This window comes from Nicotiana attenuata, unplaced genomic scaffold, assembly GCF_001879085.1.
Source record: "Nicotiana attenuata strain UT unplaced genomic scaffold, NIATTr2, whole genome shotgun sequence".
Taxonomy (NCBI): Eukaryota; Viridiplantae; Streptophyta; class Magnoliopsida; order Solanales; family Solanaceae; genus Nicotiana; species Nicotiana attenuata.
Genome location: NW_017671907.1, coordinates 43,666 through 54,359, shown reverse-complemented (window position 1 = coordinate 54,359; position 10,694 = coordinate 43,666). Strand labels below are relative to the sequence as shown.

Below are 10,694 nucleotides of genomic sequence, written 5' to 3'. Positions count from 1 at the left end.
GTGAGTGACAACAGAAGCAAAGTGGAAGAAAACACAGAAGAATTAAAAGAAAAAGCTCAAAATGCGGTGCGCTCTGCGGTCGCAAAACCACAATGCGGACCGCATAGGCATCGCATAACTGATGGCCTCAAAGTGTGTTCAATCTGCGGTGGATTATGCGGTCGCATAAACACTATGCGGACCGCATAACCATCGCAGACTGGACTTCCCCAAAACATGTATCACCAAATGCAATCGCATATCTCACCGCAAAGTAGAGAATGTGATCGCAGAATGGCCGCAAAATGCAAGGCTCAGCAACTGGGACTTCTGTTCAAGTCTGCGGTAGGTTTGCGGACCGCATGTCAACTCTGCGACCGCAGACCCACCGCATTTTACCATCCCCAACAGCAAGGCTGGGGTTCAATTGTGCGGTCAAAATGAGGACCGCATTGCAATTATGTGACCGCATAATGGCCGCATTTCACCATCGTCCTCAGAGCACCTAGGGTTTGTTTCTGCGGCCGAAATGCGGACCGCATTTTAAACATGCGGACCGCAGACGTCGTCTTCTACATAGGTTACCCTAGCTTACAACAATCCTATTTTTGCTCTACCCCTTACCCCCAAATTATGCTCATCCCAAAGCGACCGACATTACAGGGAAACAACTACACAAACATCTACACAATTTTGCACATGAATAAACCAACGAAAAACTCAGAAACTACAATGCAACACAAAAAAAAAATAAAATGAGGGAGAAACGGGTGCATACCAGTGAAGTTTTGATGGGTGGGACACTGAGTGTGAAAATTTTGAGTCCTTTGTTTGAGTCTCGATGACTGTTCGTGTTCTCCCCCTCTTTTCTGTGTTTGTTATTTTTTTTCGTTTTGTATTTTTTTTGTATTTTTTTGTTTTGTTTTGTTTCAAGTGAGTGAGAGACGAGAGAGAATGCGACTTACCTTGTCCATTCTGCGGAGGAAGGGGACACCGCATAACACATAATGCGACCGCATATGTGTTATGCGGTGAAGTTAAAGAGCAAACTGAGAGGAGGCAAATGCGGTGCACAATGCGGTCGCATAAGTGCAATGCGGTCCGCAGAGTGCACCAACTCATCGCAATTTTACCCCCAATTTTCACCAAACCTTCTGCTTGTATTTGCGATCAAGATGCGGTCCGCATAGTGATAATGCGACCGCATCTGTGCAGCAGACTTCACATGGTGGTTTTTCTTCCCTTTCTTATGCATCCCTACCAAGTGTTGTGATCTCTTGAACCCCCTGCACTCTAACATACACTTTAAATTGCTCAAATAAATCTATCTAACAAAGATTGAAAATTCAAAGAACAAAAGAGTGTTACCACACATGGGTTGCCTCCCATGAAGCGCTTGATTTAACGTCGTGGCACAAAGTTGATCTTCCTTTGATTTCACTCAATGGTCGGGCATGGACCATCTTTGAGAGCCAGCTGCTCCACCAAATGTTTTTCTCCATCAGTGCCCAAGTAATGCTTGATGCGTTGGCCATTTACCTTGAATGTCCGGGACCCATCTGTTGCTTCTAATTCCACCGCTCCATAAGGAGATACATTTACCACCTTGAATGGGCCAGACCATTTTGATTTAAGCTTGCCCAGAAACAATTTGAGCCTCGGACCAAATCACCCGCCTTGAACTCTCTTTTCAAGATCTTCTTGTCATGGAAAAACTTCATCCGTTCTTTGTAAACAGCTGCACTTTCATAAGCATGGAACCGGAATTCCTCCATTTCATTGAGTTGTGTTAACCTCAAATTTGCAGCTTTAGCCCAGTGTAAGTTCAGCCTTTTTAATGCCCACATCGCTTTGTGTTCCAACTCCACGGGTAGATGACATGCTACCAAAGACTAACCGATAAGGAGAAGTACCAATAGGAGTCTTGTATACCGTGCGATATACCCATAATGCATCATCTAGCTTCCTTGACCAGTCGGTCCTATTAGTGTTAACAGTTTTTGCTAGAATGTTCTTAATCTCTCGATTGGAAACCTCAACTTGACCACTAGATTTGGGGATGATAAGTTGTGGCCACCTTGTGCTTTACGCCATGCTTTTCTAGCAGCCCCGTGAAAGCCTTATTACAAAAATGAGATCCACCATCACTAAGAATGGCTCTAGGTGTGCCAAACCGAGTGAATATGTTTTTCTTCAAGAATGCGGTCACACTTCTTGCCTCATTGTTAGGCAAAGCAATTGCCTCAACCCATTTGGACACATAGTCCACAGCTACCAAGATATATTTCATCCCATAAGAGCTCACAAATGGACCCATAAATTCGATGCCCCACACATCGAAGATTTCTATCTCCATCACAAAGTTCATAGGCATTTCATGCCTCTTGGAGATTGATCCTTGCCTTTGACATTGGTCACAAGCCTTGACCATTTGATTGGCATCATGGTAGATTGTCGGCCAATAGTAACCACATTCAAGTACCTTGGCCGCCGTTCGATTTCCCCCATGATGACCTCCAACCGGCGAGTCATGGCACGCTTTTAGAATAGGCATAACTTCTTCTTCGGGAACACATCTTCAAATGATGTTGTCGGCACAAACACGGAACAAGTAGGGCTCTTCCCAATAATATTGCCGACAATCTCTCAAGAACTTCTTCTTTTGATAAGACTCCAACCCCTCCGGGATAAGATCACTCACCAAATAGTTAGCAATGTCGGCATACCATGGAGCAAAAGTGCTAGATAGTGCCAAGATGTGTTCATCCGGGAATGCATCATTGATTTCAAGATTTCCTTTGGTCTCCCTGCTTCCTCAAGCCTTGATAAGTGATCCGCCACTTGATTTTGAGTTCCCTTGCGATCCTTGACCTCGAAGTCAAACTCTTGCAACAATAAAACCCATCGAATCAACCGCGGCTTTGCATCCTTCTTTGCCATAAGATAGCGAAGAGCAGCATGATCTGTGTACACTACCACCTTGGATCCCAACAAATAGGCCCGGAACTTCTCAAAGGCATAGACAATAGCAAGAAGCTCTTGTTCAGTCACCGTGTAATTCATTTGCGCCCCATTGAGTGTCTTGCTTGCATAATATACCGGGTGGAGAACCTTGTTGTGACGTTGACCAAGCATTGCTCCAATAGCTACACCAGTAGCGTCACACATGAGTTCGAAAGGAAGAGACCAATCGGGTGTGACAATAATAGGTGCCGTGGTGAGCCTTAGCTTCAATTCCTCAAAAGCTTTGAGGCATTTTTCATCAAACACAAATTTGGCGTCTTTCTCAAGGAGCTTGCACATAGGATTTGCAATTTTGGAAAAATCCTTAATGAACCGCCTATAAAATCCGGCATGCCCTAAGAAGCTTCGAACACCTTTTACGGAAGTGGGTGGAGGAAGCTTGGAAATAATCTCGATCTTAGCCCGGTCAACCTCAATGCCATGCTTTGAAATTTTATGCCCCAATACGATGCCTTCCTCCACCATGAAGTGGCATTTCTCCCAATTTAACACGAGGTTGGTTTCGTCACATCTCTTAAGCACTTGTCTAAGATTATTAAGACAATGCTCAAAAGAGTCACCTACTATTAAGAAGTCGTCCATGAAGACCTCTAGAAAGTCCTCCACCATGTCGGAGAAAATGGACATCATGCACCTTTGAAAAGTAGCCGGAGCATTGCACAAACCGAATGGCATCCGACTAAAGGCAAAAGTTCCATAGGGACAAGTGAATGTTGTTTTCTCTTGATCCTCCAATGCGATGATGATTTGGTTGTAGCCGGAATACCCGTCAAGGAAACAATAGAATGACCTTCCCGCTAGCCGATCAAGAATTTGATCAATAAAAGGCATAGGGAAATGGTCTTTGCATGTTGCACTATTGAGCTTCCGGTAATCCATGCACACTCTCCAACCGGTCACCGTTCTTGTTGGGATGAGCTCATTTTTATCATTTTCAATTACGGTCATGCCTCCCTTTTTTGGTACACATTGCACCGGGCTCACCCAAGAACTATCGGCAATAGGGTAGACCACCCCGACATCCAACCACTTGATGATTTCTTTCTTTACTACCTCTTGCATTGACGGGTTTAACCGTCGTTGATGCTCCACACTTGGCTTCGTGTCACTCTCCAATTGGATCTTGTGTTCACAAATTCCTGCGGGAATCCCTCGGATGTCCGCAATTGTCCATCCAATAGCTTGCCTATGATCCTTCAAGACTTCCAACAATTGCTCTACCTGCACATCATTCAACAAAGATGAAACAATTACGGGTAAAGTATCATTAGAGCCAAGAAATTTATACCTTAGGTGGGGGGGGAGTGGCTTGAGCTCTAGTTGTGGTGGCTCAATGATTGATGGCTTGGCGGGAGGTGTAGCCCTATTTTCCAAGTCAAGAGAAAGCTTTGCCGGAGTATAGGTGTAGGATCCAAGACCCTCCAATGCATTTACCGACTCCATGTACCCATCCATGTCCTCACCATCAAAGTTGACCAAAATAGCCGCCAATGCCTCACTAAGGCATTGTTCTTCCATTTTCATTTCGACGGCACTTTCTACCTCATCAACAACATCTATCACTGAAATGCCCGCATACTCATGGGGTAGCTTCATACCCTTGCTCGCTTGAAATGTGACTTCTTCATCATTCACCCGGAATTTAATTTCATTCCGCTCCGAATCCATGAGTGCCCTTCCCGTGGCTAGGAATGGTCTCCCCAAAATGATAGGGGTTTCTTTTATCAACTGCACAATCAAGAATTACAAATTCGGCGGGCAAATGAAACTTCCCCACTTTTTCAAGTACATCATCAACAATTCCTGCCGGGCGTTTGATTGACCGATCGGCCATTTGCAATCTCATACTAGTGGGCCTTGGCATCCCCAACCCTGCTTGCTTATATATGGCAAGAGGCATTAAGTTGATGCTAGCCCCATTATCACATAACGCTCTTGCAAAGTCACGGGCCCCGATGGTGCAAGGAATGGTGAAAGCTCCCGGGTCTTCTTTCTTTTGGATGTTGGTTGTGGCAATAATGGAGCTAACCCGGTGAGTCATGTTTACTACCTCATTCTTTGTGGTCTTCTTTTTGGTGATCAAATCTTTTAAATATTTAGCAAACCCCGGCATCTCTTGAAAGGCTTCCACAAAAGGAATATTCACCGTTAATTGCTTGAGGATGTCATAGAACTTCTCAAGTTTGCTATCATCAATCTTTCTTGCGAGCCTTTGAGGAAATGGGGGAGGAGGTCTAGGAATAGGTGGAAGAGCTTTTGGTGCCTCTTTCACTTTTTCCTTTACCTCTTGCCGGTTCTCTTTTTGCACTTGCAACTCTTCCGGACTCTTTTCAACCTCGACAACACTTGGCTCTTCAACCTCAACCCTTTGTTCGGACTCTTCTTCTTCAACCGTTTGTTCACCATCTCCGTGTAGCACTTTCCCACTCCCAGTAGTGATTTCCACGATGTGAGAAGTTGGACCACTCCCACTACCTCTTGGATTTGCAAACGTGTCACTAGGGAGTGTTCCTTTTTGTTTTGGATTTTGCTCTTTGGAGAGGTCTCTCATTTGCATCTCCAATTTTTGGATGGAGGTGGTATGAGATCCAACAACTTCGGTCATGTTCCTCATGGAAGCATCAGATTTTTCTTGATTTTGCAACACCCGCTCAAGCATAGCTTCCAACTTCGATTCACTAGAAGACCCTTGGTTCAAATATTGACCCTTTGGAGGAACATAAGGGTTTGAACTCCGGTTAGAAAAGTTGTTGTTGTTGTTCCAATTCCCTTGGTTTGAGCCGCCTTGGTCATGTCTCCATTGTTGGTTGCCTTGCCCTTGCGGGTTTGGCCTCCATTGACTTTGTTGCCCTTGACCCTGATAATGTTGTCTTTGATACCCTCCTTGAGGGTTGTTGATGTAGTTATCTTCTTCAAACTCTTCATTGGAGATGGGTTGCACATCCTCGACTACATTCACCTTTTTTGTTTGATTTTCCGTGAACATTTTTGTCAACACATTTACATTTATGGCCAACCCTGCAATTATTTGGTCCCTCTCTTGATTCTCCTTGATCAAGTTGGTCAAGGAAGGAGAACCATATGCAACTCCGCCCGAAGTATCCTTAGAATGCCAAGCTTGATTGTGTTTTGCCATCTTGTCATGTATTTGCGTAACTCTTGCAACAGACTTGTCCATAAACGATCCGTCCGCCGCATTCTTCGCTATAGCATGGTTCATAGGATCCAAACCCATATAGAATTTCTCTAGCAAGATGGAATCTGGGAAGCCATGATTTGGAGACCTCACCAAATATAATTTGATTCGATCCCATGCCTCATGTAAGTGTTCCCCTTGTTGTTGCTTGAAGAAATAAATCTTATCTCGAAGCTCAGATTTCTTGCTCTGTGGGAACCATTTTGCTAGAAATGCCCGGACAAGTTCAGGCTAAGACCGAATGGAATTTGGTGGCAAGTTTTGAAGCCACCTCCTTGCGTCTCCAGCTAGTGAGTACTTGAAGACCCTCAACCTTAGGGCATCATCTGAGGCATTGTTTTGCTTATGCATAGCACATACTCCCAAGAAGTTCCTAACATGTTGTGTTGGATCATCATCAGTAGAATTTCTGAAAAACCCCTCCGCTTTAAGCATTAGGATTAGACCATGATCCACTTTGAAAGTTGAGGCACCAACAGTCGGAGGTACAATAGCATTTGTATCATCAATGTACTCATCTATGTTCGAAAAAGGATTTTCTTCCATTTCTTCCTCGTAGTCAGACATGTTTTCCTATTAACACCAAGCAAAACAAGCAAAGTGTGATGGAATAGAATCAGACGTAAAGTAAAGCACACACTAATTAGTAATTTCAAAATCGTATTCCCTGGCAACGGCGCCAAAATTTGATACGCTCAAATTACACTTTTATAAATTGTGTAAGGCAGTCTATGTCAAATATAATAACCCAACAAGGTTGGGGTCGAATCCCACAGGGAATAGGTGTGAAAAGGTTACTAGAATAGTGTATTGCCCGACTAAAGTCGTAATCTATCCGGTTAATAGAAACAGGAGTGCTGATTAAAAGTGACAAGAGTATGAATTTAGTTTGTTTTTAAGTGATAACTAACTGGAATATTGAATAGGTAATTAATAAGATTAATGAAACCAAGGTTGTGTCCCCTTTAATGAAATGTAATGCTATCAGTATTAATATGATATATTTCTAATGGTCGGTCCTTTTGATATGCAATTGATGTCTAAGCAACTACCCAATATTTCCCAATAGTTGGATAGTATTTCCTCTTTATAATATTCCCAAATGTAAAAGAGTTGCAATTAATAACAATCAATATATGCCAAATAAAACCCACTTATCCCTAAGCGATTTTATTAAACAAGGTTTAAAGCCTTGAGTCTTTGATATTTACTTCTACCAAATTCTAACCCACTTTCCCAAGCAAAGTAGAATTTAATGGCACTTGTTAATGTTTGCAACCACCAACAATAAATGAAGTATGAGAAATAAATAAATATCAACCAACCATTATATATATATTCAATGTTAAACACCCATTAACATAACACCCATTTTGGGTCCACAACCCTAGTATTTAAAATTAGCCACTCATGCTACAATACAAAATCCAAAGAGTATTTAATGTCATAAAAGCTTACAAAGTAGAAAATCTTCACCCAAAAGCTTCCAAAAGTGAGGAATATTAATGTCTTGGAATGTAGTGCAAAGACTAGACAAGATGAGCCCACAAAGACATCATAAAACTATTTATAGTGGGCTCAAAATCGGGACAGAAAGCGGACAAAAATGCCCTTTCAGATTGATATGCGACCGCATTCGTGTCGCAGAGCACGTATGCGGTCCGCATCTTGATCTTCCTCACCACAGAATGGAACCCAAGTTGACAGGTCTTCATCGCACTAGTTGTGCGGATCGCATTGCAGAAATGCGATCGCATTTTGCGTCATATTTTCATCATTCAGTGACCTTCATGGTAGGTTTGCGGTTGACTCTGTTGCTCGCATGTTGGTTCTGCGGTCGCATAGTGGACCGCATTCTTGACTTGAAATCGGCCTAGAACTCTGTTTGTGTCTGCGATTTGGCGTCCACTCTGTGGCTCGCATGTCTGATCTGCGATCGCATAGTGAGTCGCAGACCAGCTTTCTTGCTATATTTTGCTCTTTTCTTGTCTTTTTTTCTTCCATTTCCATGTTCTTGGATCCTCAGTCTTTATGCACTGTAGAAACAACAAAACTACATAAGTAACGAAGATAATTGCATTAAAACAAGCTAAAATCTAAGCAATTAGTATTGAAATGTGCAGAAATTCTCTGGCACATCATTTACCACCCCGATAGAGGGATATAAGGGAGTTTTCCCGATTAAAGTGACATTATCCGAAATGGGATTATTTTCATTTATCTTATTAGAATCTCCACTTGGAATAGTTATTTGGTGTCCCAAGTCACCGGTTTATTAATAAAATCCCTAATCGGGGAAATTTGAATTTATTTTTAAAAGTCTGCAAAACCAGAAATTCTAGATAAGGAATTCTGTAAACCTGAGAGAATGTGTTAGGCATTCCCAGGTTTCGTGGTTCGAGCACGGTGGCTTAAACTATTAAAATTGGCCTATTATCCGATTTACTACATGTTTCGACCTATTGTGCATTTTTAGCTTTATAAACCGCTTTTATTTAGTTTAAAACCGCTTTTAGGAAGATTCAATGTTATTTAAAACACATTTTAAACCACACTACATGAAATGCACCCGCGGTTCGCGACACGTTCTATTTAAGATTGTCGAGAAATTGAAATTGGGTCACATGAAATGTACTCCCGGATTTTGTAATTAAAAATCACAACTACTTCACGGGAACCATACCTGTAGCTACGATTGAATTATTTATGGAACGCGCCTAAAGCAACTATGAAGGTTCAATTCTTTAAAAAAGCAACATTTGTGAGGGCCATGGTTGATTTAATTGATGGCACACCTCAATTTTTACAAGGATTAACTCTTCAATTAATTTTATGAGGGCCATGAGTTAAGGGGTTTTATGGCACATCTCAAGTTGATTTTAGCTAAAAGGGATTTGCATTTTATTTAATTAAGACTAGAGATACTAATTTTAAAGCTCAAACTAGGGAATCATTCAACTAAAAATGGGAAGGCTGGGCTTGGAATTATTATCTCTTGGAGGGATTGGGCCAACAATGGCCCATTAATCATTTAATTGACGGTGATTGGCAGCCTTGAAGCTATTTTTAGGCGAGAATCCATCCTCAAGAGAAAAGGACTCAGAAATGTTTCGTTAAGTCCAAATAGAACAACCCATATTAGGCTTATATGTAGCGGGCCTATTTTTGTAACTAGGCCTATCCACCTCTAACATTAACAACACTTGCATATTCACAACAACTATATCTCAGTTTGCTGCTTAATTAAAATAAAATCAGAACTTGAAAATCAAATTGCCATCCAGTTTGAAAGTTAACCACATGATTTGAAAGGTAAGAGAAGCATACACTTGAACCATGATTTATAAGGAAAAAAGAAAGCCTGGATTTGGGCTCAGGACCCAGGCCCAATGGCCTAGGTCCAGATTCATCTCATTGATCAAATTCATTTGGGCCTCAAATTCAGCCCTACTTTAAACAAAAATAGCACTTACTACCCTTACAGATTGGCTCACAACTTAGCCATTGTGCCACTATACTTACGAAAATGTTATGGCAGTCCTGCCAATAGTTTAAAACAAAATTAAAGCTTCACTTATTACAACTTTTCATATCAGAATACAACTTTCTTAAGAAAATCAGAACTACTACATGGTAATCCTATTGAATACATAAAATACTAATCTAACCACTAAACTATTACAATCCCCCATATGACCAATGAACACTGCCTCTCTTGGACATTGCTTATCCATCAAGGTTGTGCCTCTCATATGAACAATACCGGATTTCAGCATGTAAGGCCCCGTGAAAATTTTTGCTCAAAGCATAATACTCCATGGTGTCAAAATTCCGTATATATGTTGGGAATATGTAATATTTTACTGATTTTGTACTTAAAAATCAAGAGTCAAAATTTTTAAGGAAATTGCCACTTTGCGATCAAGAATGCGGTCGCAGATCAGGTATGCGGACCGCATTTCTGCCGCAGAGTGAAGCAGAAGAATTGTCAAAATTAATGTTGAAAATGCAGTCTATTATGCGATCGTATAATCAATATGCGGACTGCATAATCGTCGCACAAATTCCTCAAGGATTTGTGAAGGTAAGTTTTACGGTGCATAATGCGACCGCAAAACAGGAATGCGGACCGCATTCCTGTCGTAGACCCAGACAGACTCCTCAGAGTTTTGGGGCACTTCTGCGGTCCAATTTGCGGACCGCATTTCAATTCTGCGAATGCAGAATGCGACCGCAGATCCTGCTCGGGCTTCTATTTTTTAAAACTTTAAAACCCGACCCCTTTGTAATTAAACACGCCTACCCCTCATTTTTAACATTCTTCTGAACAAAATAAGAGAGAGGAAGAGAGGGTTCTTGAGAGAGAAGCGATTTTCATCAATTTGGTTCTTCAAAACTATCCGGGCCGGGAAAATTCAAGATAATTGCCCTCATCCCCATCCTTACAGGTAAAATCCCTAACCTTTTTCCTTAATTTTCAAGTTTAAACTAAACG

General features: G+C 41.7%; 1 protein-coding gene across 1 annotated transcript; it reads right to left on the bottom strand.

Annotated features, from left to right (window-relative positions):
* Window positions 1-2,026: 2,026 nt before the first annotated feature.
* On the bottom strand, window positions 2,027-6,238 carry LOC109210836. The gene is made up of 4 exons (XM_019374308.1): window positions 4,793-6,238; window positions 3,988-4,731; window positions 2,894-2,985; window positions 2,027-2,555 (listed from the first exon to the last, which is right to left on the bottom strand). The coding sequence occupies exons 1-4, from the start codon at window positions 6,236-6,238 to the stop codon at window positions 2,027-2,029; spliced, it is 2,811 nt and encodes a 936-aa protein (XP_019229853.1).
* Between the last annotated feature and the right edge of the window lie 4,456 nt (window positions 6,239-10,694).

What these genes read in the sequence shown, in the direction of transcription:
- LOC109210836 (XM_019374308.1), bottom strand. Translation starts at nt 6,238, where the DNA reads ATGGGTTTGGATCCTATGAACCATGCTATAGCGAAGAATGCGGCGGAC. An exon ending in CGGCAGGAATTGTTGATGAT is followed by an intron (nt 4,732 to 4,792) that starts GTACTTGAAAAA and finishes TTGATTGTGCAG; the next exon opens with TTGATAAAAGAAACCCCTAT. An exon ending in AAGAAGGATGCAAAGCCGCG is followed by an intron (nt 2,556 to 2,893) that starts GTTGATTCGATG and finishes CATCATTTGAAG; the next exon opens with ATGTGTTCCCGAAGAAGAAG.